At 50.5% G+C, this 27,502-nt stretch overlaps 7 protein-coding genes across 7 annotated transcripts; 3 read left to right on the forward strand and 4 right to left on the reverse strand.

Moving 5' to 3' along the window:
• Window positions 1-4,705: 4,705 nt before the first annotated feature.
• On the forward strand, window positions 4,706-5,357 carry N7462_009943 (uncharacterized protein; the record flags this gene model as incomplete). The annotated part of the gene is made up of 2 exons (XM_057081657.1): window positions 4,706-4,858; window positions 4,908-5,357. The coding sequence occupies 2 exons, from the start codon at window positions 4,706-4,708 to the stop codon at window positions 5,355-5,357; spliced, it is 603 nt and encodes a 200-aa protein (XP_056928697.1).
• Window positions 5,358-7,457: 2,100 nt separating this feature from the next.
• On the reverse strand, window positions 7,458-8,013 carry N7462_009944 (uncharacterized protein; the record flags this gene model as incomplete). Its single annotated transcript, XM_057081658.1, has 2 exons — window positions 7,458-7,881; window positions 7,964-8,013. The coding sequence occupies 2 exons, from the start codon at window positions 8,011-8,013 to the stop codon at window positions 7,458-7,460; spliced, it is 474 nt and encodes a 157-aa protein (XP_056928698.1).
• A 7,053-nt stretch (window positions 8,014-15,066) lies between these two features.
• N7462_009945 (KilA-N domain-containing protein) lies at window positions 15,067-19,001 on the forward strand (the record flags this gene model as incomplete). Its single annotated transcript, XM_057081659.1, has 6 exons — window positions 15,067-15,087; window positions 16,452-17,121; window positions 17,249-17,446; window positions 17,526-17,658; window positions 17,724-18,084; window positions 18,153-19,001. The coding sequence occupies 6 exons, from the start codon at window positions 15,067-15,069 to the stop codon at window positions 18,999-19,001; spliced, it is 2,232 nt and encodes a 743-aa protein (XP_056928699.1).
• Window positions 19,002-20,520: 1,519 nt separating this feature from the next.
• N7462_009946 (glucarate dehydratase family protein) lies at window positions 20,521-21,792 on the reverse strand (the record flags this gene model as incomplete). The annotated part of the gene is made up of 1 exon (XM_057081660.1): window positions 20,521-21,792. The coding sequence occupies one exon, from the start codon at window positions 21,790-21,792 to the stop codon at window positions 20,521-20,523; it is 1,272 nt and encodes a 423-aa protein (XP_056928700.1).
• A 709-nt stretch (window positions 21,793-22,501) lies between these two features.
• N7462_009947 (uncharacterized protein) lies at window positions 22,502-24,335 on the forward strand (the record flags this gene model as incomplete). The annotated part of the gene is made up of 5 exons (XM_057081661.1): window positions 22,502-22,687; window positions 22,750-22,894; window positions 22,970-23,147; window positions 23,209-23,645; window positions 23,722-24,335. 5 exons carry the CDS (start codon window positions 22,502-22,504, stop codon window positions 24,333-24,335), a joined length of 1,560 nt encoding a protein of 519 aa, XP_056928701.1.
• A 193-nt stretch (window positions 24,336-24,528) lies between these two features.
• N7462_009948 (dihydrodipicolinate synthase family protein) lies at window positions 24,529-25,473 on the reverse strand (the record flags this gene model as incomplete). The annotated part of the gene is made up of 1 exon (XM_057081662.1): window positions 24,529-25,473. One exon carries the CDS (start codon window positions 25,471-25,473, stop codon window positions 24,529-24,531), a length of 945 nt encoding a protein of 314 aa, XP_056928702.1.
• Window positions 25,474-26,152: 679 nt separating this feature from the next.
• On the reverse strand, window positions 26,153-27,106 carry N7462_009949 (uncharacterized protein; the record flags this gene model as incomplete). Its single annotated transcript, XM_057081663.1, has 3 exons — window positions 26,153-26,297; window positions 26,355-26,747; window positions 26,802-27,106. 3 exons carry the CDS (start codon window positions 27,104-27,106, stop codon window positions 26,153-26,155), a joined length of 843 nt encoding a protein of 280 aa, XP_056928703.1.
• Between the last annotated feature and the right edge of the window lie 396 nt (window positions 27,107-27,502).

The raw sequence follows: 27,502 nt of genomic DNA on the forward strand, positions 1-27,502 counted from the left end.
AGGAGTGACAGTGGTAGAGGTGGATCGGATCGCGAGACGAATATAACGCGACTGAGAGGTGGCGGGGAAGTTTTCATTGGTAGGTTCTTGGATTGGATTACAGAAGAAGCACGTCTCGGACCTGGTAAACAAAGCGAGCGAAGATGATCAGCAATTTGCGAACGAAGGCGGGGCTGCCCGCCGGAGGACGCAATAGAAAAGCGCGGATTATATCATATGTACTGGCCGGCTCACAGGCTGTTAAGAATAGCTGATAAGAAACGTTTAGACACGAGACGTGCACCGCAGACAGAGATCCCCAGCCCTAGGAAAAGGAGAGATGTCGAGGTGAGCGCTTGGGAAGGTAGAGTTTCAGGTTCAGGGGTGACGAGGTGCCAAATAGGGTTGTATTTAATGACCAAATAAGCGACAGACAAATACTGAGGCTATAGTGGAAATTCTCCTGCTTGATGTCGGGGACTTGGCGTTAGTAGCTGATATGTAAAGACTAAGATTCAGATACACTTTCAATTGTGTGAAGATGGTTGATGGAATCTCGACGATTAAGCATAGAATAGTGGAGCATTCTTTGCGGTCAAATGTCCTAGGTTTTGCAATACGAGAAATATAATGGGGTCGGCAGAAAGCCACGGGTACTCCCACTATTACCCTCGGACGACCCTCGGACGACCCTCAGGTCCTATAATACTGTAAACTAGTGTACAGATAATTCTTATCAGGAGGCCTTGTCAGCTGTTTATGTAATGAGCACTGCCTCGAGGCAGTGCTCACGCTCAGCTCTCAGAGCCTCCGTGCGAGGTTACTGTACAGTATTTGAAACTTACGGACGGCCTAAGCACAACTGAGCTATACCAGCGCTTCGGCAAACTCCAATGTGGTTCCTATCCAGCGAGTGGATGGAAAGCCTGGCGAACCCCCGCACCATGCATACCGTTTTATCCTATACCTTTGAGCGTGTCTGCCAACGAGGTTGATGGCCCAGATATCATCTATCAAAGTGGGCTGAAATCGCATGAACTAGTTTGCAATTAGGCGAATGGAGACTAACGAAATCAATCAATGAAACTATTGATTGAGTGAAGAAAGAAATTCTATGAGCGAAATGTGGAAAAGAAGCAGGTTGAGCTCCCCTATGGTGGTGGAACAGTATTTGGTTTACCATGCTGGAATTCAATTGTTACCCATATATTACATTACATACAAACGGGTCCCATGGAGGCGTACCCAGAGAATCGGAGAAAAGATAATTCCGTGTTTCTGGGAACGCTTCATATCGATGTGAATTGTTCCTAGAGACATTGGATAATCAAACTGATGCATTTTTAGTGTTTTATCCTTTTCACTATTGTACATAGTGTACACTAAAATATCTGAACAACAACGTTCTTTGATCATAACATATACACAAAACCTATTTTTTTCATTATTTATAAAACTACATAATGTAAATAAAACACCTCTTTAAAAAAGAAAACTAATCAAGTATAGTAGTAATTATAGAAATATTGAAAGTAGGAAGTGTACATGTAGGTAGAGTAATAGTGTAATACAAAGGTTGAACCCCTAGGGTTCAACCAGGTTCAACTTTTAACATAATTGAGTAACTAATCTGCATAGCATAGTTAGTTAGTTAGGTAGGTTAGTTGAATTTCTAGAAATGCTTTATTTGAACGGAGTTATGGTTCTCCAACTCTATAGGAACGCGATCTAATTTCCTGGTAACGATTTCATGGGACCCGGGTTGAACCCCTTGACCCTAAGGGGTTCAACAACCCTAGGTTCAATTTCCGTGTTCCGCTACCTATATGTACACTTACTACCCTCGATAAATTTTTAATTTACTACTATAATCAATTGATCTTCTCTATTTATATAATATTTTTATGTACATCTTTTGTCTTTTGTGTATCAACAAAGAAAAAATATGTTTTATGGGTATATCATGCTCGACGAACGTTCCGCGTTTAAATAAATATATCTTGATTCTCTCACCTACAACGATCCCTCTCGTTTTGATTTTCTTCATATCTGTTACCCCCTCTTCCATATCAATCTATTCTGCTCCCTCCCTTTGAACATATCTTCAATATATATTCAGTATCCAAAGCACCAGAACGTGTATCTCCCCCCAGAGATCAAAGATAATAGTGGCGTCACTTTATCCTCACTCTTAACACTAGCCTTATCAATAGTATCTTCATAAATTAAGCCCAGATGGGCCCACTTTTCCTCGGCATCATCATCTCGTGCTACGTGTTAAGGTGCTACTTGCAGGGTAGCGGCCTGTTGGTCAGGTAAGGAAAGAATGAGTTTCTATATTGAATCGTTATGGAATCGGGGAAGAATAACAAAAGTTTATCATTCAAGTAAAACTGAATCTCTTCAAGATTCAGTTTGAAAGAAAGGTGGATTCTCCTTCTATATCAATTTTGATATGGTCATTGCACTGCTTGCCAAATGTATGACGATAAGGGGGTCTGGTTTTGTCATATCCCGGTAAGCGCATATAGTTATATTTCCATAGACGCAAGTGCGCCGCATACGATTCGTATCCGAATCTGACCCGAATAACATCAAGTGTTATACACTTGGTTGTTCCATAACACCATGGGCCGTCCTTTATTGTGTCACAGACGTCCTCACCCACTCTCCGCACACTAGGTGTGAATTTATACGAGGTCTTGAGTGAACGTCCGCTCTTTGAAGCATTTGTCTGGGTCCGGGATGATATTTTCGCCGAGATAATTAATACGCTGGGCCATACGCCCATGGGAAGGTGGATGCTTGGGTTAAACGCCCCAGATCATTCGAGGATGATTGGCTATGTTTCGCTGACTTCTGTCGTATCAGCACTCCCGTTTTCCAATACCTGCGTTTGCGCCCCTGAGAAATGAGTCGTGGTGAGACGAAGGCAGCGTGCGAATGGGATAACACTGTATCCGCCCCTGAAGAGGTTAATGCTGCCTCCTATAAGTCTAACCCCCTGGAAAACACAATGTCAAACCTTCATGAAGGGCCCACACAATGTAAAGCCTAGGACAAAAAGACAAGTATCCTGGGCTCCGAGGCCTTCCCTAGCATACCTCTCCAAGTCAAGCCATGCTTTGGAAACGGTATTGGCCGCCGGGTTGCTTTCCAGCTCCCCAGACAAGAGAATTTATGACCACTGACATCGAGAGTCCTTTTCCGCAGTAGCGTCTGAAAAATAACGTTGTGTCCCAGCTCTGCGGCGCTGTGAAGAGCAGTGCGCCTACGCATATCAGTCGTATCCAGCTCGATACCTTCAAAATTGAGAAAGACAGCGGTGCTCTTTAAATTGCCATTTCTCACGGCTATATGCAAAGTGGACCTTTGGTAAAGATCTCTTGAATTCACTCTGGCGAGAGTAATAAACAAGCTATCCTCGCTTGTTCCTTTCGCACACTCAAGCATAGAGGAGGTTCCCGCCAGCGTGAGGTATTAAAAGACGCCTCCCATGCTGTCTGAACTGCGTTATTTAAGAGAAAAGAACATTTACCAAACACAGATTCCCCTGGGAAATTGCAACACCCAAAGGACTAAACTTCTTATAATCGAGGCCGCCAATGCTGCTCCCTTTTTTGAGAAGCCATTGAACAAGGCGGTCTTCGCAGCTAGCGCTAGAATATCTTAAGGCTGTCATGCCTTTATTGTCTGTTAACCCAGAATGCTCTTCAGAGTATAATCTCCACCATGACTGACTCCCCATATGAAAGCCAAGATGTCCCCGCGAAGAGAGTTGGTTTTATATAAGAACGGAAAAAAGAGAGATTTGAAGAAACGATTCACGCAAGCCCAGGCAAGTACGTGTGATAGATGGAGACTGTTGCAGATCTCCAACAGAAGCTCAGAGGGACAGTCAAGAAGAGACATTTGATATAGTGATTGATTTTGAAATGATTGATATAAATACAAACAACTCACTCTCTAGTTGGTAGAGTTCGGCATTATAGTAGAATGGCGATTTGAATAGAACGAGACGAAAGGGACTCGTTCAAATATTTCCTGGCGCACAAATCAAAAACCGGTATTCCAATCATTGAGAAATAGGCCGCCAGAGGCTGCCTTGCTTCTCTTAGGAGCATGCTGTTTTACTTGGTGTCATTCGTCTATATTGACCTTTCAGCAATGCGCTAAAGCTCGTAAGATGTAATTTGCCTCAAGATATCGAAGTAGAGTACCTTCCCCAGCGAAAAATGTATGGCTTGCAGAAAAGTAGCGGACTAGACGGACATTCCCAGGTGAACATACTATTCCCAGGCTCTTATCAACCACACTCCGAGCAGGCCCATAGCCTACAGCACTTGCTAGGTATGAGTCACCGACGATGGAATCGCAATTCATTTTTACTAAAGTGCAACGAGAACGCCATCACACATGGTGCAGCAGGTGTTCTATCAGCAAGAATCAAAGATCTCATGGCCGCATCTACGTGGGCTTGGTGACATTGGTGCTGTTGACACATCAACAGAATATTGCGAGACGCTCTAGAGACGAAACAGAAAAGCATAGCAACTGCAAGTGACTGATATCGTTTCAACTGAACGGCAAAACAAATTCATAGTAGAGACGTCTATTATTGTCCAGTCTATACTAAATGGGACGAGCTTAGCTTGCATAAGAGATTCCATGCAGCAACTCTGAAATATCAAGGTCCATTTTAGCTAGGAATCACAGCATATATTTCATGTCTGACAGTGTGCATGGCCTCAAAATTGAACCTGAACGACCAACAGGCACAACCCTGCCAAACATCCGTCAATTCCCTCTGGGTTGGGCCTTGGGAATTTATGTTGAAGTCGGCATTGCTCGACAGTGTTTCTTGCCAGAGTATACAGAGGTAAGATACTCGAGATCCTACATGACATCTTTTAACTTAATGCCCGCAGAAAGGACATCATCACACGAGGTGGTATCTGCCAGGCACAACAGCTCTGATCAATGACAACCTCTCGATGCACCACAGCTTCCAGAAGCCTGCTGCAATCCGTATCTCCGTGCACTCTCTGCACAGCTCTGTACCTCGTGCCCCCTGGCCCCCCGACGCATTGAACGGTCCTGGCACCTACCCGCTGTGCGTAGATAGATGCATTATCTCTGACAATCATGTCCGGATGACACCCACGAGTCCAACGCGAGCTCAGGACACCCAGCCAAGCAAGACCACAGAGCACACAGCAGGATATCGAACAGACATGGTAGCCGAGATCAATCTTACTCTCAACCCAGCTCCTGTTTCCCTCGGGGAATGGTCGGTCTACGATCAGATGCACGCCTGCACAAGCTCAATGCAGGCCGAACCCGAAACTACATCTCTCCCCAGCATCGCGGATGCCTGACAAAACCAGGCGTAAGGGGCAAAGGAAAAAAAAAGAGCAAAACGAGCTCCGTCCACTCCGGGAGGGAGGGGGAAAGGCATAGACCGAACTCCGAATCTGCATACTATAGACCAGGACCGTGATACCGCTCCCCCCCATCACCGCTAGTCCCAGCCAGCCAATTCTCCCAAAAGCAAGCCTCAACTCAGTATTCGCAAGCCACGCAAGCCATCCCTAGATCGAGCCCGCGAGACAAGCGACCAGCAACTCGGGAAGAAAGAGGAGGGGGGGGGAGGGAAACACAAGACTACCAGGAAAGAACCAGCGGTGTGCCACCGCCTTCACGCTTGACCAGCATCCCCGGCATAACCACCAGCCCCCCCGGCCCTCGTCGAGACTCTCCCAGGCACTCGGTCCACGTCCAACACATGCAGTGCAGCTAGGATGGCAGGGCAAAGCTTCGAGAATGTGGCGAGCCCACGCGCCATCCGCAGAATGCGGGAAATGATGAGCGACCTGCGTTCTGCAACATTCTTCGATCGGCCCGGGGAAGAAGGACGTGTGGGAAAAGCAAGCAGGACGGGACGGGGAGGGAACGGTGGTCGGTGCGTGGCGATGGACCACACCCCTTCAGAGCTCCGTATGGTGTACAAGGGCAGGGGGAGCAGGATAGAGGGATTGAAGTAAAAAAAAAAAAGATCATGCACAAAAAAGAAAATAAACACCGAAAAGTGTCTTACAAGAGACGGTGAAGCAGGTGTGCTGCAGATGCTCTGCATTTGGCACGTCCGCACGGGGGAGGGAGAGGAGGGGGAAGCGTGAACTGCTGCATTCCTACATGACCTCTTGAGTCTGAAGAAGGTCGAGATTGCAGGGATATTTTTTGTATATTCATCGAGATCTAGGTATATGTGCAGGATGATAATGTGCAGAAGGGAGCATATTATCCCGGGCGCGGGGGTGGAAGGATCCGGAGAATACGGGGGCAAATCAGTACAGGCAATTGAGAAGAATGAAATCACGGAAGTATCAAGGCCAGGTACAATGTGCACAAGTGTGTTCAAAGTATCTAGATGGGATTGCGAGTCACCGAGAGCACACAATCTATAGCTTGGGTGGGGGGAAGGGGAGAAGGAGGTACAGGCATGTGCAGAGGATTAACGATAGCTACCGAGATGCCGAGATACTGAGGTACAGTGGTCTAGACGGAGTACATCATCAAGACTGTTGAGGAGGAAGGAGATCTCTCTCTTTCTCTCTGGGGTTCAGTTGGGGGTGGACAAGCTCTCAGTAGTGGGTGGAATTAATTTTCAGGGCGAGTGCATTAGGGGAGAATTGGGGGGACGGGCAGAAATGTTGTACATTTGGGCTTTGAACTCAGGTTCTTCTTCTACTTCGGCAGGGTCTTATCTTGGGCGCTGACGTCGAGAGCCTGCCGATCGGGCAGTTCCTTGGCCTGGTTTCACTCGTTTCGGGTGAATGACGATGGCGATTGATGCTTGGGCCCTTTTCGATACCTCATCGGTGGTCGCGAGGTGGTGGTTGATATACAACTATACATATTTCATATTCCTTATTATGGACTTCTCGATGAACTGGTGGTGGTATTCAGAGTAAATTTCAAAGTAAATTAGTGTAGATTCTTGGCGGTCACTCAGGCCAATTTAAGGTCATTTAGGCCATTTAAATCCTTAACGTAAGATCGGTCACCGATATGGAATCCCCGATTGAAATCTCGTCTACGTAGGTTTGCGAGGCCATGAACGAGCCACAGCCACCAGTAAAAGATGGGTCTTCTTAAAGAGGGAGCCATTATAAGCAGGGATGCGGCGGATAGGGACACGGAGAGGACGGGGTGATGGACAGCTTTGGCTCGTATCCCCAAGCCGCTGACCTGACCAGAAGGGGACTCTGGAACCCCCGAGTGGCCGATGAAACCGACCACCACCGACCACCAACCGGAACGTCCAGAATCCACCATGCTAGGGTGTATACTCCATCGAGAGAGTAATGGTGGTGGTGGTGGTGGAGGTGGAGGAGGATTCAGATGGAGTATGAAATAATTACCTGTGCCACGTCTCTGCACGCAAGGGGGCAACTGGCGGTGAAATCCACCACGATCTAGCCCGGCGGAGAGCCCGCTACGTGGTGCTGGCCGCCGCCAGTCATTTTCCGGTCGGATCGTCGATCGGCGGGCGGTTGCAGCAGCCCACAGCGACTCGGCCCTTCGCACTGGCCAGTCCCGCCCCGCAGGCCCCAGTCTAGCGTCGTTACACCTTCGAAAAGAGGGGGGGAGAGGAGGAGGTGGGAAGGGCCCGGGCCATCCTGGCGCAGAGCTAGGCGAAGAGGATCAGGAAACGCCTGATCCCTATTGCTTCGTTGGGAGGTCGAGGTAATGATGAAGGTCATTTCTTTTTGGTTACTTCCCTTTTGCCCCGTGGCCCCTCCCCCCCCTCTCTCTCCGGAGGAAACGCCCGACATGGCATGGTGTGCACGATTGTTTCTTTTGGCGCCTGCGGCGCGGGAGCCATGGGGTCCAGCAACGCTAGAGTGTGTCAAGGCAAGATGAACGTGCAGTCGATCTTCTCACGGGACGAATGCAATGCGAGGTTAAATCGGGGTCGCACGGCCCCAGGCTCAGCGTGCCCAGATCCTCGACTTCGTGGTGTGTTGTCATTGTGTAGTGGAGATAAATTATTTTTGGGAAAAAAAGAATAAATAAGTCAATGGTGGCGGGCCTGGTGATGATGCGATCAACGAAATCAAAAGGTCGAATAGGAGAAGGAGGAGAAAGACAAGGGAAAGAAGGGACCAGAGACAGTGGATTGCATGGTATTCACGACGTACACTGTATATCTTGTACACATAGTATACATGGTTGATCATGGATTGTAGGGTACGTCTCTACGATGTACAAAATAGAAGAGGTACCTATGACGGAGGAGGACAACAGACGACAGGGCTATCCACAATGTCCTCCGGAGAAGGTATGAATCTGCCGCGGGAATATACTATACGGAGTACTTCGTGCTGCGTACACGGGGAGGACACTTGGGGCTACCAACCCGGGTGCACGATCAAGCCCCCCCCCCCCATCCCCGGTCCATCCTACAAGCAGCGATGATTCGCTATGGCCAGAGCCTCGATACGGAGTGCAACGAGGGGCGATTTGTACGAATAGTCCACAGTAACGAACCAGAAACCAGAACCATAGAAGCGAGTCTCCGAATAATGGAGACTCCCACAAGTCGCTTCCAAGAACAACCCTATCCGGAATGGGGATGAAAAATATCGCGAATCGCACCGTCTTTAGCGCCCCGTCATCATTTCCTTTTTGTTTTAGGTGGCTCTCTCAAAACTCACCAAAGAATCCACTCCATCCACTTGGCGGCGAATCACCCGTCTGTACAACACATCCCCGTCCCAAACCCGTACCAGGAAGACCCCTGCTCCGACTCCCCGGCCCTCATTCCTATCCTGTCCGACGCCAAAGGCCTGCTGTCCCACCCCTCTTCCTTGTTCTGCGTATCTCAACTAGGACCTAAGGCGAGCAAGACTAAAGACTAAGAGTATGACTAGAGGGGCGGGGGAGGGAAAGAAACCTGTCTAGGATGTATTGGTCAGCGTGTCCGTCAGCTGGAAGATAGATACGGAGGACGGTCGGAGGAAAGATGAGCGGACGCCACGAAGAGTCTGACGGCATTATCTGGCATCTGGCATCTGGCATTAACGTTCGGCAGGCCGACGAAAAGCATGGCAAGGTCCCCCCTCCCCTGGTGCAACCTGTCAACGGACAGCCGAAGCACCAGTAGCGACCTACTTCGTCGCAGTCACAGTCCCTCCGTCCTCCGTGTAGTCCAGAGTCGAGAACGGCATTAATTAAAGGCACCTTCTGCAGAGAGAAAGATCCCCGCCCATCCCCCCGGCCTGCAGCGTACTCGTCGCTGCAAGGTACGGGGCGAACCCGTCGATCGATAGACTTGACTCCGAACATAGCGTGAGGCATGAAATAATCGATTTGAAGACCAAGGACTAAAAAAGAAAACGGAAAAAAGAAAAAAGAAAAAAAAAAGATATTAATACAAATCATGAAGATCGCAGTGGAGTATACGGAGGAGGCACTATCGGGTCGGGTCGCGGGCCCTGTATGTCAACAAAGGGGGGAGGTGAGCCATTCAGCCAATTAAGCCATTGCGGAAGACGGAAAGGAACAATTAATCCAAGTAGATCCTCAGTCCAATCTACTTGTCCCAATCGCACACAATGGGCCTTCTGGAAATGGCTGTGCTACTAGCTCCTCCCAGTAGTGTTCGGCAGGGAGGGTTTCGAGTTCCCCCTCCCTTCCGCCCTTGTTGCGGGTGTGATAGATGCGATATGGTCGAGAGGGAAAGACAAGTCGTGCCGGTCCGTGACGATCATTCGGGCAGACCCATTTCTGGAGCCAGCGCCCTGTAGTAGCGTCCATGATGCGTGATCGCTTTTGCCCTTGCTCTATGTCACGGTTGAATGGACGGCCCAGGGTGATACATCATGAACCTCCGGTGCGGAGGTTCGTGGTCCTAGTTCGATGGGGCCGTGTGCATAAAGTGAAGTCTCCTCTCCCTGGTTCTCTACCTCTTTCTCTCTCTCTTTCTTTTTCTCTGTTTCGTGCCCACACTCTTTCGTGTTCTCTCGTCGGTGGAGCATTTGGGGGTGCCCAGAAAGTTGGCCCAAGCTCCTCGAGAATTTGAAATCTGGTCGAGGATTCCCCCGTTCTTCCGGAGCCCCCGACTAGCTAGCTTCAACGCTAGCTTCTATCCCGGCCTAGCGCAAGAGCGGGGAGAAATGGGGATCCCAGAGGAGTCCGTAGGAGAAGAGAAGCCGAGACGAGGTTGGCTATGGCGAAAACCACGACCAACGCAAGCCAGCCGTTCCTAGCACTGGGCCCACCCTATCCCGCGATGAGGATGATGATAATTGATGATGGATGGCGTTGACACTAGACCTTTCTCTCCTTCTCTCTTGGGCGATTCGTTTCCACACCAAAATTTTTCTTATATTTCTTTTTTTTTTGATTTGGTCTGAGCTTTTGGTTTGCCCTAAAAGCTCCGCCCTGATGAAGGGGGCTCAGCGGGGGAACCGGTCTGCCGATCCTTCGATCCTCCTGCTCATCTTGTCAAAATTTGCTGTCTTCCGTGCCCCGTCTATTCTATCCTCTCAATTGTGTTCTCCGAAGTTCCTACGGAGAACCGGAAACAAGGGCATGATTTCTAATTCCTCTCTCACGGCCAAGGTCCGCTGTCCGAACCCACTCTCTCACAATTCCGTGGTTAGTGTAGTGTTTGGACTCTGGGTCTAGCTCAACCCGGCTCAACCGAACACTTTCCCCTCCCCCCCTCTTCTCACCCTACTGTATGCGCAGCGGGTATCGGGCCGTCGATAGCGAGCTGCGGTGCAGGGATCATGAGTGGCTCCAGGCGTTGAAGGAACCTCGTTCGCTCCTGCTCGTCCTCCACTGTGCCATTGTACCTGCTTTCTCCATTTGGCGGTCTCGTCCGGTCTATTCACGACGTGCCCAGTCTCCTGACTAGGGCTGCCCCCATGCCCTCCCACCTCCTCCCCGCCCGCGGGCTGGCCAGTCTCCATGATTCAGACTAGGATATTGTCCGTCTTCCGGCATCCGTCCTGCGTCCTTCCATAGGTACGGAGAACGGCGTACGTCGAACCTAGCAGGAAGCTAGGCCTGAAGATTATTCCACCGGTACTTGCACTCCTAGGCGATGCCCTAATCCCCTCCCCCCGTTTCTTCCCGATATCTCCTCTGCCATTCTCCCCCCCCCCACCTCTTCTTTCCCCATGTCTCGGTTTTTGGCCCTAACCACCCCGACTCCCCCTCTCCTTCTTCTACCTTGGTAGGGTCTGTGTAAGGCCGAACGCCACGGCTGGGTCGGAAGCAAATCGGCGACGAAGTAGGCAAGAGAGGGGGGGGATTTCCCCAATCCATCACCGGCTCCGAAGCCATTGTCGGCGTCTTGAATAATCTCATAATCCCATAACCCGATAATCTCATAAATCTCATGAGTTAATCTCATAATTTCATAATCCTGGCTATTGATAACCCCGGCAATGGACGATGGGTCCTTGACTCCAGTGAAAGCCTCTGATAAATAATCAAAAAGAAAACATCATTGCAAATCCCCGAAGCGCTCACCCCCGAAAAAAAAGAAATCATCGAACAAAAGACGTGGAAAAAAAATAGTTCTACCCTTCAGTCTCGGTCAAGGACTAATTTCATGCCCCTGTCATCTTTGACATCTGTCAACCTTGTTCGAGACCGGAGCCATTGGAGACCTGATTAGGCCGGAGAATGGAGTAGAGATTCTGGGAAGTCTATCGCCTGTCGTCTGTAGTTCATAATCTCTACGTGGCAACGCAAGGGATTGTCTCTCTGATCTTGGCCACCGATTTGCGATCTCGTTGGAAGGGCGGAAGCGGCGGTGTGCGCTATACTTCCCTTTTTTTCGCGGATGCTTCGTATCTCTTCTGTAAATCGCTCAGACTTTCAGTCCCTGGACCAGTGAGGTCGGGGTGTGTAGTACTCTATCTCCCCTTCCCCCAGCAAGGGGAGATGGAGAGATTGGGAGATTGGCCCACGATGGACTCCTCCAATCATCTGTTGCCCCCCCTTCCCAATCCAGCACTTTTTGAGGATGCCCGCGGCAAAGCAGAAAGGGGGAAAAGAAAGAGCAAGACCCATGACCGATCAAACACCATGGGGGGATAGGATTCCTCATCGATCCATGGCGTCGTATCACCTCCCGACCACGATCTCGTTTCGCTCACTATCCACGGAGACAAGCCTCGTCGTCCCCGAGCCTCTGCCCTCCTACACCATCTTCGATGTTTACCCCTATTACTACTCTTCTACGACACGCTTCTGGCCTGTCACGTATGCTCCATTACCGCCCACGTTCAAACACGGTCACGGGGCGAGGGAAAGCCCCCAACCTCCTTTCAAACCGGGCGGCACGCCTTTTTGGTAAACGCCCAGTCGTGGTACTGGGCAGGGGTCTTGAGAGAACAGACCCTTTTATCGGCTCAAGCCACCCGTGCGTGGTGCTCTCTGAGCCACTGATTCCCCCCCCTTCCTCTTCTCCATCTCCCTTTGCATCCCTTGGGTGTGACGCGCCTGTTACTCCCGGCCCGCCTTATCGTTACTGGCTTTACTCTTTCTTTTTTGGCCAACCACCTTTCGTCATAAGTCTCCTTTTTTCTTTTCTTTTTCTATAGAAATCTTTTGGGGGGAGGTACATTGAGAATTGAATCATCCCGTCTCAGCCTTCTCCGTACTCGGAAGCCTTGCGGTGGGGGCTGGTTGAGAGGTTAAGAGGTTGAGAGGCCGGCGAGAAGGGTGGCCAGGATGGTCAGGATGGTGGTTCCAATAGGTTTGGTGGCCGAGGGCCGGCGCCAACAATCGGCTGGAGCTCTAGATTCCTCATACGTCGAACGCGAGAGAGCGGACGGCCTGGGCTGGGCACCGGTCATTCATCATCATATCCACCTCCCACCGCACTTGTTGCTTCCTCCCCGGTCGGCTGTAGCCGTGATGGATGCGATTTCCACCGAGATCGACGGGGCCGCACCCAAGCTATTCGAAAATAGAGGGTAACGAAAAAAAAAAAAGAAAAGGAATTTAATAAAAAATCTCATAACAATAAAGAAACCCACCAAGCTAATTTGGAATAATTGTATGGTTTTCAAAAAGGGGAAGGTGGAAATAGAAGACCGTAAACTAATTCCTAGATTAATCTATTCTTTCGCTAGAGGAACGACGGGAGTCCGTGTGCCAGTTCGAGATCGCGGGCATTAGTGCCCAGCTCGGATCACTCGTTGCATCAACTGATCATCGTGTCCGGGGATGAATGATGAGTGATTATTAGGTATAATTAGCACTACTTTAGGATCGGTTGGGCTATAACCCGGATCGATTAAGAGCAATAAGAGCAATAATAGCAATAATTACCACCACGTCCCCCCCCCCAACCCTTTCTCTCCTCCAGAACGGAGCGATCTGGTCCATAGGGGATTCTCGTCTGAACTACTCTGTACGGAACACAATTTCCATGACCTCTGCTAATATTATTATCATGACTATTATTTATGAATATTTTTGGGGGGAAGGGGGGGGGGGGTCGGATTTCGTCTCTCATGCATTGCCTGTTTCCCTTGACGCCCAAGATCCGGAGGAGGGCCGCCCGATGTGCTCCCCCATGGACCATCTCGGGGCAATTTGGTTTCCTGTCTCCCCGCCATCGCTCGCACTAAGCGCTGCTTGAAACCCCCGTCGTAATCGACCGTGCAGCCGCCGGGCTCTGCAGGCGCTATGTCTTGCACGGGTCTCGTCGATCGGGCCTCGACTCGGCCACGCTGGGCCATCCTCATTGTACTTTTTTTTTTTTTTGATTATTGATTATATTTCACTTTTCTTGGGAGAGTGTTTTTTTTTTCCCTTTTGGCGCTCTTCCCCCTCTCTCTATCTCTCTATCTTGACTTGCTTTTTATTTTTGTTTTTTTTTCCCTCTCATTTCATTTGGTAGGGGACGATCTCTTTTCTCCCGTGTCAATGGACAGAGAGGATTGTCTCGAATTGGGTGGCTGAGGGGTGGCCGAGGGGACTATCTAGGTATCAAGATGTGAAGTAACGAAGTAGATGGGCGCTACGCCGTCGACCCCATCCACTAGGTAGCGTCTCTGCTCGCTACCACAGACTATCCTGACTACAGTGAGCTAAGTTCGTAGTCCATCCGGACGTTACTCCCTCCGTTGCTCATCCCTGGTTCATTGGGGTGGGACCCGCGCGCGTGGGGAGGGCCGTCAACCATGGCTCACCTCATCCCTTCCGGAGTAAACAGCGCCGTAAACAGGTCCGGTATACTTCCGTTGTCGACCAGGTACACTCCTGTTCATCTTCCCAGACAGACTCACAGTTTAGTTTAGTTTTTTTTTTTTTTTTCCTCTGTCTCTCTCAGTCTCTCTCAGAATTTTCTCTCTCGTATTGGGGGGGACGGCGAGAAAAGGGAACACTGCGGGCCGATCCTACTGACAGTCCTGTCCGTTCCCTTCATTGAGGGCATAATCTTATAGATCTATATCATATTATCGTAATCTTTGCTGTTCGTCCGCCACCCAACATTGGCTTTTTGTTTAAGCTATGAATTATTCACTAGACCTTCCCCCCCCCTCCCCTCCCCCCTCCTTCTTTTTCTTTGCTGCTTCTCTGCTTTTTCTTCATCGTCACAGCCAGGCTCCAAGATTTGCTCGCCAAAGTGCGTGGCGGTAGGGATCGGACTCCACCCGATCCCAGCGGGCCTATCCCGGGCGATCAGCGTTTTGCTTGTCACACAGACCAGGATCCTCAGCTCGGTGGAGCCCTGCCCCCTCTTCTTTCGCGCTCTGTATTTTTTTTTTCTTTTCTTTTTTCCCTGGTCGTTTCGGCTCGCGCTGTGCTGGCTGCTGGCGACTGGTGACGGGCCTCTACGGGATCTTTGACTGGTTCGCTGGTTCTGCTCTATCGTTTTCCTCGTCTCTGACGCTTTCGCTCACCCGTCCCGCTGTCCCTGCATTTTTCCTTTTGGGACGAGGGTCTTTTTTATTTTTGATTTTCGGAAGAGGGTATTTTATCCAGTGGGAGGGGGGTTTTGGTTTCTGGTTGGGGGTGGTTCTTGGGCGATCGTGAATACAATGATACACGATGCCTCGGCGCGGTGGTGGAGTACGGATACACATAGATACGGCATATGAAGGGGGATTGGTTCATCGTGGGTCTTTTTGGGTCATGGTCCCGGGCAGACAGCGGACAACGGACAGCGGACAGGAGACGGTAGACAGTAGATAGTAGACAGTCGACAGCCCGCGATTGAGGGCATTCACGCGTCCACGCCGAGGGGGCAGTGGAAACAGCTGGGGGAGCGTGGATCTCGGTGCCCTTGCGTGGTGGCGGTTGACTGGAGCAGTACTGGCGCTGGGCGTCGCCGTTACCAGAATCAGGACCGGAATTTCCTCTAATTACGACTAAATTCGACTAAATTCGACTAATTCGAGAAATTCACGAAAATCGATTTAAATCGATTTAACCCGATTCAATCGACTCTTCCCAGAATCCGTGGAATCCGTTTAATCCATTTAATCCATTTCCTCCATTAAATCCATCGTCGTCCATCGTCTCGCTCGATTTGATTTCCCCCTTCTCCGACACTCCTGCTTTCCCCGTGATTCGATACTTGGGCCGCGAAACCTCCAAAAGGGCCCGGGTTTCTGCTGCATTCTTCTTTTCCCAGCCCATCTCTTCTTCTCTTCTCGTCTCTTCTCTCCACATTCCTCCTCCCCCTTAGTCATCGTGCTGCGGCTCGTCTCCCTTGTGTCTCTGACTTTCCTTCTTCCCAACCTGCAGAGAGGGATGCGTCTGCTGCACGCCAGCCTCCTGTGAACCTCCACTCCGCCGCCTCCCCCCACTCCCGCCAAACCCAACCTGCCCCCGTCCCCTGCCCTCGGCCTGCTTATTTGACCGGCTGCGGCTGCTCCAAACTTCTACCTTAAACACCACCCACCACCACCAATCTCTCCCCCCCCCCTCAAGCTCCCCGCTTACCACCCATTTTACGTTGTAACGACCCGTTCATGAGATTAATGACCTTCTCTGCCGGTTGCTTGATCTTGCTGGACTCTCGCGTTTGACGACTGCCGTCCTCCCACTCCCAACCACCTCCCCCCAAAAGTGCCGCATATACATTGCACCTGTTCTCCGACGCGAACAACCTCTTCTCCCCCACCACCACGACCGCCGATTCGCAATCCTGCTCCGATACGTTCCGTGAGCTCTGCGGCTGTGAATTGACTCTCTGGAGGAGATCCCAAAAAAACAGACCATCAAAGACAAAACCACGACCTCCGGCCCGTCAACCGTCCATCAACAATCGAACCACAACTGGGCCGTACGTCTAGTTGCGCTTCCGACACCAAACGCCCGCCCGAACGCCGTGCAACGTATTTGCCCGGCCTTTCTTTCGATCCAGGTGTCTCATTGACAGTCCTTTTTCCATCTCCCCCCCAAAAACCCCGGAGAAGACCACCCGACAGCCAATCTGTCTCTTCTCCCCTCCTTCCTTGCGTGCTCTGTCCAGTCTTTCCCGTGAAACCGAAAAACTGGAGCTGCCGTCGATCTCGCAGGTCCACACCCGCGGTCCTGCTGACATTCCCTGGTACAACCACCACGCGGCCGAACGACCGGTGTTTTCAGGCGATAGACTCCCCGCGCTGAGCCTGCCGACCGCGCCCCAAGCCCCCTCGCGTACCGTCTATCCCGAGGTTCCGGATTCCAGCTCCAGCGCTCGCACCAGTCTGTCTGGTGTCTCTGCGGTCCAGGAGCCCCGGAGCCCCCCGCCGGCTGCGGATCTGGGCACCCAGGGCCGCCTGTCACTGGATTCGGAGTACGGCATTGCGCCCACCGACAGCTACTATCCCAGCCCAACTTCACTTGGCAGTATGAATCAAACTCAGCCCTACATGGATGTTCACTCCCATCTCTCCTCGGCTCAACCGTATGCCCCCCAGGCCGCCACAGCGGGCGCCATGTCGCATTACCCATATCATCAACAACCGCCGGTCTTGCAGCCGACCTCGAGCTATGCGCCTGCCTCATATCCGCAGTATGGATATCCTAATGCCGTGACCTCCCCGCCAACGGGGCACCCGCCCCCAGCGAGCTCCATGGGTGGCCAAATGCCCAGCCAATTATTGCCGTTGCCTGGTAAGTTTTCCCTTCATCGCTGAGGCGGAGCGAGTGTCTCGACAAGATGAAGACAGGAAAGCGGAACGCAGAATACCACATAGGAGGAACTGAAAAAGCATTGATTGCCTAACTAATTTCTCAATAGTCGCCAACCATCCCTCCGTCGCTCCTGCTGGCTATGGGAACAGTACCGGAGCGCCATTGCAAGGCTATGTTTATGACCAGACTGGCCAGGTTGCTCCCCCGGGAGCCAAGCCTCGCGTGACCGCGACTCTTTGGGAAGATGAGGGCAGCCTGTGCTATCAGGTGGAAGCGAAAGGTGTTTGTGTGGCTCGCAGAGAGGGTAAGTACACTATCAAACGCGGGCGAACCGCACAATAGAGCAACGCTAGAACAAGAACCTGACCGAGAATTTCACGCAGATAACCATATGATCAATGGAACGAAACTGTTGAACGTCGCTGGAATGACTCGCGGCCGTCGTGACGGTATTCTCAAGAGCGAGAAACTGCGTCATGTGGTAAAAATCGGCCCAATGCACCTCAAGGGTGTTTGGTATGTGGTGTTCCCCATTTTCGCCTGAAAGGCAAGGCCAAGAATCGCAATTGACCCGTTTTTAGGATCCCATTCGAGCGTGCGCTGGAGTTCGCCAACAAGGAGAAAATTACTGACCTTTTGTACCCGCTCTTTGTACACAACATCGGCGGTCTGCTGTACCACCCGGCGAACCAGAACCGGACCAACATGGTCGTGCAAGAATCGCAGCAACGGCGTCTGGAAGGTCCTCCCACAGGGCCTCAGCGCACCCCGACCGGTCCTCAGTCCTCGAGCTTGCACCATCATGCCATGCAGACGCCCATGTCTTCCCATATGTCCCAGCCGCGGCCGGGTCTTGATCGCGCCAACAACTTTCCTACACCCCCGGCCAGCGCATCCAGCCTCATGGGTGTCACTAGCCAGGAAGCTCATACGAATGGGGTGGTCAGGGCATGAACTCTGGCGTGCCGCATACGCAGCCTCTGTCAATTGACACGGCGTTGAGCAACCAGCGTTCAATGCCCACCACCCCCGCCACAACTCCTCCGGGCAACAACATGCAGGGCATGCCTCCTTACCAGGGACAATCTGGATACGATAGTTCGAAGCCGTACTATTCGGCGGCTCCCCAATCTCACTCTCAGTATGCGCCGCAAACACCTATGACACAGTCGGGTCTTTCATCGTATGGCCAACAGCTGCCAACAATGAGCTACCTGAAGAACGAAATGGCGCCTCCGACAGGTCGGGCTCCTGGTGCTCCTGAGACCGAAACTCCTGATCTGAAGTCTGACCGCTACTCCCAGAGCAATGGTCCCGGTGATTCGGTCCCGGAGCAGGAACCGGAGTACCTGCAGGACCAGGGGTCGGCCTACAACAACCGCGGCTCGTATACGTACACTACCAACCCCTCAATCGGATCCTTGACCGGCGAGCACGCCCAGTTGACTCCGGAGATGACTGGTTCCCCGCAGCAGAATGGTTCGGGCCGCATGACGCCGCGCAGCAGCGGTCCGCCCCCGCACTGGGCTTCGGGCTACAATACTCCCCCACGTCCCCCGGCGGCTACCACACTGTACAACGCCGTCAGTGACACCCGCGGCACTCCCGTGAACGGTGCATCGGACCCTTACTCCATGGCCTCGACCACCACACCTGTGTACTCGACGGTGAATGGGAATATGGGCTCAGGTAGCAAGCGCATGCGTGAGGACGACGATATCATCCGGCCTGACAGCGCCGGTGAGTATGAAAGCAAGCGCCGCAAGACCATCACCGACACGACTCTCGGGGGTCCCGTGGGTGGCGCTCCTCTGCTGCAGCCCATGAAGACCGGTGGTGTCATGGCTCGCCGTCGATAAAGGGACTACAATCTCCGGTTCCATGCTGCATGTTTTGAGTGGTGTTGATGAATGTTTCACACTCTCGCCCCGAAGTTGCCATGTCTCTTCACCTCTCCCTCTCTCCTCTGGATCTGGAGTTTTATGACTTGCTTTTTTTTTCTTTTTTGGGGAGTTCTTCCTTTATGACGATAGACTGCGGCATTGCGACCTCGCTTGGTTTGGTTGCTCCCGCCGCGGACTTGAGAAACGCTCACCACGACTTGCTTTTTATTTTCCGGCCTTTAGCAAAACATGTTTCAAGTTGCACGCCCAGCCTCTTTCCCTCCATCTTGCCTCATGATGGAGCCATGAAAGTCTTTTTTCTTCCCTTCGACTTTCTTTTGTTGCCATGTCACGACTTCTTTTAGGCATACATTTTCGATGGATTTGAATTTTTCTTTCTGGGCATTGTCTCTTTTCTCGGGGTTGAACACAGCCCGCCATTTGCCTGTGGTGGCTGCCATGCCATTTTGCGAAGTGATGACCCGGCAGAGGGGTGAAGGTCCATGGCTTCAACATGAATTAGCAACGGTTAAGCTCGAAGCTACTGCCTACTTTCTATACAAAAGCACCCATCTTCCCGACCCCACCCCCTTTTGAATCCGCTTAATGACTATGATGTGACGAATCTCTTATGACGAATCTTCTATGTGGGCGATTGACGATCTCTACAATTCGCAATTGCCATGGTCTCATGTGATCTCATTTTGAAATTAACTGTTGTTCTCTTCTCGTTTCGAGACGTGTTGGTCATTGGGAAATTTCTGTGCGACCTGTTTGTGTTTTCATTGTTCTTGGATTTTTTTTTTTTTATTATTTTGTTTCTTTTTCTTTTCCTGGGCAGAAAAGGGGTTGTTTCTTGGTCTCTATTCTCTTCCTGGCATTCCGGGGATCTTGCGCCTGCGAGCCCTGCGTCCTGGCTTTTGGTTCTGTTTTAGAGAGACGATATGACGGTAATGAATGATCATGAATCTACTATGACCCTGACTTTCAACTTCTTTTCGCTCTGATCTACTAGATCACCCAGTAAAACCCTCTCCTACGAGCCTCCATCGAGGATAATGATTCTCTTGCTTGGGTTTGCTCCACATTAAGTATGTAGGCTATACGGAATATAGGGAGAAGCATCTTGGAGGTATTGGGAACAGAGTTATGTTAGATTAGATTATGTTCGTCTGGACGTACTAGACTTGTGAATGGGGCAAGACCATTTCCAAACATGCTTGTACGTGGATGCTCCAATCTTCTGATACTGCCTGTTCTACATAAAGTATGCAGAGGCTATATGATCATGTATCGACAGGTCCCCGAGGCGAGTAGAAAGTTGGCACCGGCTCGGTAACATTCGGTAAATTGCTCTTTTCATGGGATTTGGCAGCGTGCTGCGTCTAGACACCTAGACACTGGTCGGTACAGAGCATCGTTTCTCCGAAGTCCAAGGATGCGAGGTTCGCTGTAGTATACCATAACTGACGCCGTCTAGACGACCTCCAAATCCTCACCACCGGGGAATATGGGGCGAGAACTCTGGATGGAATTTTTGCATGTACGTCGTATCGTCTCGCTTCGTCATGCCACAGTCTAGATACTGTTGATAGAGCCGTGCGAGTTTCTCCCGATCTAGTTCGACCCCTAAACCCGGCGCGCGAGGGACCACCACCCCGCCATCTTGCCACTGCAAGTTGCCGTCGACAATGATATCCTCGTTGCGACGTTTCCATGGCCAATGAGTGTCGCAGGCATAGTCAAGGTTAGGCGTCGCAGCTGCCAGGTGCGTCATGGCGGCCAGAGAGATGCCTAGGTGGCTGTTCGAATGCATCGAGAGCCGCATTCCCCAGGTCGCGCAGATCGCGGCGAGAGTCTGCGACTTGCGCAGGCCGCCCCAGAAGTGATGGTCAGACAGTATCACTTGGACGGCGTTCTGCGCGACTGAGGGTGGGAGATGCGAGAAGGCCACGACGGCCATATTGGTGGCCAATGGCATCGATGCCTCTCGCGCGACGGCCGCCATGCCTTCGATCTCTGGGGCTGGATCCTCCAGATATTCGACGATATTCTCCAATTCCTTTGCTACCCATTTGGAAGTCTCGACAGACCATGCGGCATTGGGGTCGAGCCTGAGGGGCACACCCGGGAATGCAGCATGCAGCGCCTTGATAGCCTCGACTTCCTGGGCGGGCGGGAAGACGCCGCCTTTCAGCTTGATGGCCTTGAACCCATACTCGTCGATGATCTTCCGGGCTTGCTGGACAATCCCCGCAGGTGTCAGGGCCTCGCCGTACTCGTCATCAGGGTTACCGGGATGACCGGCCCATTTATAGAAGAGATAGGCGGAGTACTGCACGGTATCTCGCATGCGGCCACCAAGCAACTCGCTCACGGGCAGGCCAGCCAATTTGCCTTGGATATCGAGGCAGGCAACCTCGAAGGGTGAGAAAACCTTGTCCACCACGGACGCCGTGGTGACCATCCCGGCCATGCCATCTCCGCCGGTGGTGGTGTCGCCCACCAGCGAGTCGGCGCAGATCCTGTAAAGGGCATTGGTGTCGTATACAGAAAGCCCGCTTATCCGCTCAGCGGCACTCTGCAGTCGAGCTAGGTGGGCTGAATCTCCATAGGATTCGCCGAGCCCGTATGTGTCCTCTGTAACCACTTCTATTATGCTGCGCAAGGCAAATGGTTCATGGACGCCGACGCTATTCAACAAGGGCATGTCATGGAATGCCACGGGCGTGATGACGATCTTTTTGATTAATCGTTTTTGCGACATGATTGCGGACACTAAACCATGTACGGAGACAGAACTACCAGGCAATCCGAGAGGGATAAGGAAAGTGATTTAATAGGTGCATCTTGTATCTATGTTGGCAGAACGCCGGGATGGAATATTATCCCTACATTTCCGGAATTGTGCTCGGAGAAGACCATCTCTATTAGACTGGAAAAGCGCATGGAGAAAGCCAAAAGCAACCAACGAACTGTTATACCCCGCAAAGAAGAGGGAGGACCCACCGCGTGTTAGCCCCCGTTGGTGTGAGAGCTATGGTTATCCGCGAAAATGAAGGAACGTTTCCATATCGGATCTGCTTATAACTGGGTGCTTATCCGTACCCTTGAGCTTCTCGGGATGTCCAAAGGAGGCAGTGGCAGTCAATCGCCCCGCATTTCAAGCCGTGCGACCCCCTCAGCGCATGGTTGCCAAGGCCGGGGTACTGGGGTAATGCGTTGAGCCAAGACGAGCTCCAGAGTCATGCCGTTCAGTTGTCAGCTCGCAATGGTGACCATGCCGCGGAATCTGCGCCAAGCGGATATGTGCGAGATGGTCTATATATCACCCCCACTTCGACCGATAGAATGGAAGACTGGACATCAGCTTTTGAATGCGGAGTCGCCTTTCTCCACCTGAACTTGTCAAAAATCTGTAATTGCCCGTGAGGTTGGTGAAACGGAAAGCCTGCATTGCATTGCGTTGCGTCGTCATGGCACCTAGCCCCATCCACAAGGAGGACGTCGAGATCGTTGATCAGCCTTCTCATCTTGAAAGCGTTCCAAAGCCATCCCATGTTACCGAGATTGGCACCTTTCGAGTTGTTGGCTTGACTCCTGATGATGAGCACTTCTATTCCAATTTCCCAGAGGAGAGTCGAAAGAAGGTTTTTCGCAAGGTGAGGCGCTCTAGATGGCTTCCTTGTTACGGAGCTGGGGTTCAAGGATTAACTATTTCAAGGTTGATATTCGTTTGGTCCCCATGCTGGCTGTGCTGTATTTGATCAGCCACATTGATCGCGCCAATATCGGAAATGCGAAGATCGAGGGCATGGTTGAGGATCTGGGAATGACAGGCGTTCAGTACAATACTGTTCTTTCTATTTGTGAGTAACTTCAGAAGACTTGTCAACGGGCCCCTCATGATAGTCAGGATGTGGAACACTGACAGAGCTTGCTAGTCTTTATCCCCTATGTCCTGCTCGAAGTTCCCAGTAACATCCTTCTCAAAAAGTTCACTCGCCCGTCCATGTACCTTGGGATCCTTGTTTCCAGCTGGGGAATTGTGATGACATGTACTGGCTTGGTCCAAAACTTTGCTGGGATTATGGCTACACGTGTTCTATTAGGCATTTTTGAGTAAGTCAATTCTCAAAAACTCTTCAAAGATACTAAATTTTGACACCTTGGATCATCATAGAGCTGGATTCTTTCCTGGTGCCATCTATCTCTGCTCCTACTGGTATATGCCGAAAGACCTAGCCCTTCGCATTTCATACTTCTATTGCGCGAGCGCGCTTTCTGGTGCTTTCTCTGGTCTACTAGCAGCTGCTATCGCACAAATGGACGGCGTTGGCGGTCTTGAGGGATGGCGGTGGATCTTCATCCTTGAAGGTCTTGCTAGTGTGGTACTCGGAGTGGCATGCTTTTTCCTCCTCATCGATACCCCCACCCTTTCTGGGGCCTGGTTATCCCCCGAGGAGATTCGGTACTTGGAACTCTCCATGTTCATCAAGCAAGGAGGAACTAGCCATGAAGAGGCTAGATTCAAGATGCGAGATCTTAAAATGGTACTCACCAACTGGAGGGTTTATGTACAGGCTTACTTCTTGTTTTGCCAATCTGCGCTTTCCTATGGTAAGCAAATCACTTATCGAGCTTATTGAATCACAGAGAGGGAAAAAGAAAAAAACTAAAACACTACTTTTCTCAGGTACCAAGTTCACGCTTCCGACGATCACAAAATCCATGGGCTTCAGCGACACCAATGCCCAGCTCACTTCTGCACCGCCGTATGTCGCTGCTGCGATATCGGCCATCATATTTGCCAAACTTTCCGATCGTTTCTATTGGCGAATGCCCTTCGTAGTAATCCCAATGATTATCGTCTCAGTTGCTTACGCGATTTTCATCTCGCTACATGGAGCCCTCCAAGAAAAGCGAGGAGTGGCCTACTTTGCAGTCGTTCTTGCGGTGGTAGGCATTTACCCTATCCAAGCAGCTGCCGCCTCCTGGAATGCAAACAACATTGCGCCTTCATCGCGACGAGCAATCGGTATTGCCCTTATGAACTGTGTTGGCAATATCGGTGGCATTTTGGGTAGTTTCATGTACATGGAGAAGGAGAATCCCACGTATTACACTGGGTTTGGCCTGAGTTTGGCTCTTGGTGGAGTTGGACTCTTTGTCGCGCTCTTTCTTGAGTGGAGCTACAAGTCTGGGAATGCAAAGAAAGCCAAGCTTGTGGATGAGGCTAGACTCAGATACACTGAGGATGAGCTTTTTGACTTGGGTGACAGATCTCCGCTATTCAAGTATGTCTTGTAAATAGTGCGATTAGGGATGAAGCAAAGGAATTCATGTTTTTTGTCTTGTCGAATTTCCCTACATTTTTGACTTGATTTGTAGATTTTAAAAGCAGGAAATAATAATGCTTCCCACACCAATAAATTCCAGTATATTTAATTATCTTCTGGGTATGGTGTGAGAGTCGACAACTGTTAATTTCTTTCTAAGTTGGTCATAAGCTTGCCTCTATATCCACCAAGCTTGCGAAGTGTGACTTGATGCCATTCTTTTCTGCCTCAGATGGCTCGACATAAGGCCGGCGTGGCTTCAGCTTCTCCAATGCTCCTTCGATTCCCGCTGCCTTGGCCGTGTTCAGCGCCGCGGCGTATTTGACGGACGCAATACCAGTCTTGCAGGGCTGCTCAGCGAGTGCTGCCTTCTTATGCAACTCCATTGCCTCCTTGTACTGGCCCTCCTGGTAAAAATTGTAGATCTGCACAATAGTTTTTGGAAAAACATTCGCAAATCCTGCAATAGTGCCCGAGGATCCTGCAGCTAAGCCGCCGATCAGAAAGTCCGATTGACCTCCGAAGATGGCAAATCTCTCAGCTGGAAACTCGGCTGCCAGACGTGTTATTTTGGCCACAGCACCACATGTCAGCTTAACACCGACGATGTTGCTGTGCCTTTTGGCCAGATTTGCAATGGTTGCTGAATCAAGATCTATGCCGTTGCAGACAGCCGGGAAGTTGTAGATCACAATCGGCAGTGGGCTTGCCGTTGCAATATCATCGAAGAAACTGTTAATTACAGCCGATGTCGTCTGCTTGCCAAAATAGGCTGGAGGTAGTAAAAGAACATAGTTGGCTCCGGCACCTGCGGCATCATTGATGAATTCCAGTACTTGCTTGGTCGAGTGGCCGCCTACACCGGCCATGATCGGGTATGAAGGACCGCATGCCTTTCGTGCAATCTCCAAGAGAGACTTTCGCTCTTCCCGCGTCAACAAAAACGTCTCAGAATTTGTTCCCAAAACAACCAAGCCAGCGAGGCCAGTTTTGGAAAGATAAGTGTAGTATCTTGCCTGTGACTCTGTGTCAAGACTATCGGTATTATGGTCGAAAAATGTAATGGTTGGAGCCCAGACGCCGCTGGCAGGGACGATGGTGACAGACATGTTGATAGATAGCTCTTGTTTCGCATTAAGGTTTTTCATGGAGATCGGGGGAAATATAGACTATTTAACAGATTTCCAGAAGTATACGCCGGTGGGGATTATCCGCCCGATAGCACAAAGGCCCGTCGACCCAACTCTTATGTGTTGATCTGTCGAAGTTCCTGCTTTCCTTTTTGCTTCACAGAGGATACTGCGTACTTCACATTCATGTACCACAGCAAGAAGGTGGCTTAACACTTTAAATCAATATGACCCTGGGAAAATTCATTGTCCTCAATCGGGGTTCACTCCGGTACACAGCTTATTCTTGGCATGTGGATGTGAGGGAGGGGTATAATCTCTACGTAGACGGATTTGTCAAATCCATTTCCGACGGAGATTCTCCGTCGGAGAAATCCAAGTCCAGCTCAAACATAGCCGCACCGAGGCACGGAATCTAGCCGATCAAGACTAATTGAATGAAAACTTCCATTATTTGGTGTGATGGTCCAGGAATTCCTAATACATGGGATCCGTATTGGAATTTCAACGAAATAGGCATACGGGGTAGAGTTATAGTTACTTCAGAACGCTCTTCATCTCAATTCACAGATTGTGATTCTGAAGTATATGGGCATAGCTAGTAATATTGTACGTTTTGCTGGTTATCTTGATAAAATCTACACTGTTCAAACATTCTCTATGTGTCCTTCCGGTGCATAATAGTTGCACTGGCCTGATGATTTGGGAAAAGCAAAGTATCAGCAACAACCACATTCTCTCTCCTTCCGGCGGCAAATACAATTGCTTCGGCGATATCAACAGGTGTCAATGGCTTACAGCCTCTAGTCAGAATTAGTGAACTTTCAATACTGTAGGGGCAGCTCAGCAAAAGGACTTACGCATAAACTGCATCCGCCTTTCTCCTATCACCGTAGAATCTGACGACGGAGAACTCGGTTTCAACCTGACCAGGATCTATGCAAATGACTCGAATGCGCTTAGAGATAAGCTCCTTGCGCAAGCTTTCTGTAAAAGACCGCACGGCAGCCTTAGTTGCGCAGTAAATTCCACCACCTGGGTATGGCTCACGACCCGCGATAGAACCAATATTGATGATATCGCCAGATCCCTCGCCGTTATTGCGTTTGAGCATAATGGGCAAGATAGCTTGTGTCATGCTGATCAAGCCCGTTACGTTTGTTTGGAACATAATGTCGATGTCATTTTCGGCAATTTCGGGCGCTCTGGCTACTCCTCGTACCAGGCCACTAGGCACGAAAACAATGTGAGCTCTTGAAAACTGTTCGTTACACAGAAAACCGAGGCGCAGCTGTTGAAATACTCACGCATTGTTGACCAAAATATCAATTTCTTTAAATTCAGTAGGCAACTTATCCACGAATGTACGCACTTCATTGGCGTTACTGACGTCAAGTTGAACAGGGAGTACTTTGACACCGTGCCCATTCTCTTGAATAATATCGGCCGCAATTTGGCGAAGACTGTCGATACGGCGTGCAGCAAGAATCAGCTTGACGTTTTTGGGAGATGTGCGAGCGAATTCAAACGCTGTGGACTGCCCAATGCCAGATGAAGCACCAGTGATGAGGATTGTCTTGCCATCCAGGCGCTTGGACATCGTATTTGCCATCCTTTATCATCTGCAGGCGGATTCTATTGGGAATCAAAATCGATAAAAATAATAGCTCAGAAGAAGAAATCTTTAAGCGATGAAGGAATTATTAGTGATAACGTAATAAAGATTCAAGGTTCATTTATTGCCATACTGATACCAAGTATCTCCTAGGCTGTAGACAAATCACATAAGCGTAAGATCTTTAACTCTTGGCTTCATGTTGACGGAAAAGCTATTGGGTCCACCCCCACGAATCCCCACACTCCCGGAAAAGACCAGGTCTCCCCGCATTGTGAGCTTTCTCCTCGAGAATTCTAACTCCGCTAAATGTCTTTGCTTTTCCGTGTTACCTTTGGCGCGTGACCCATGCAAAGCATATCAATACTATGACTTCGATTCACGGTAGGGAAT

This window comes from Penicillium macrosclerotiorum (genome assembly GCF_028827735.1).
Source record: "Penicillium macrosclerotiorum strain IBT 26536 chromosome Unknown utg000010l_segment0_segment0, whole genome shotgun sequence".
NCBI lineage: Eukaryota > Fungi > Ascomycota > Eurotiomycetes > Eurotiales > Aspergillaceae > Penicillium > Penicillium macrosclerotiorum.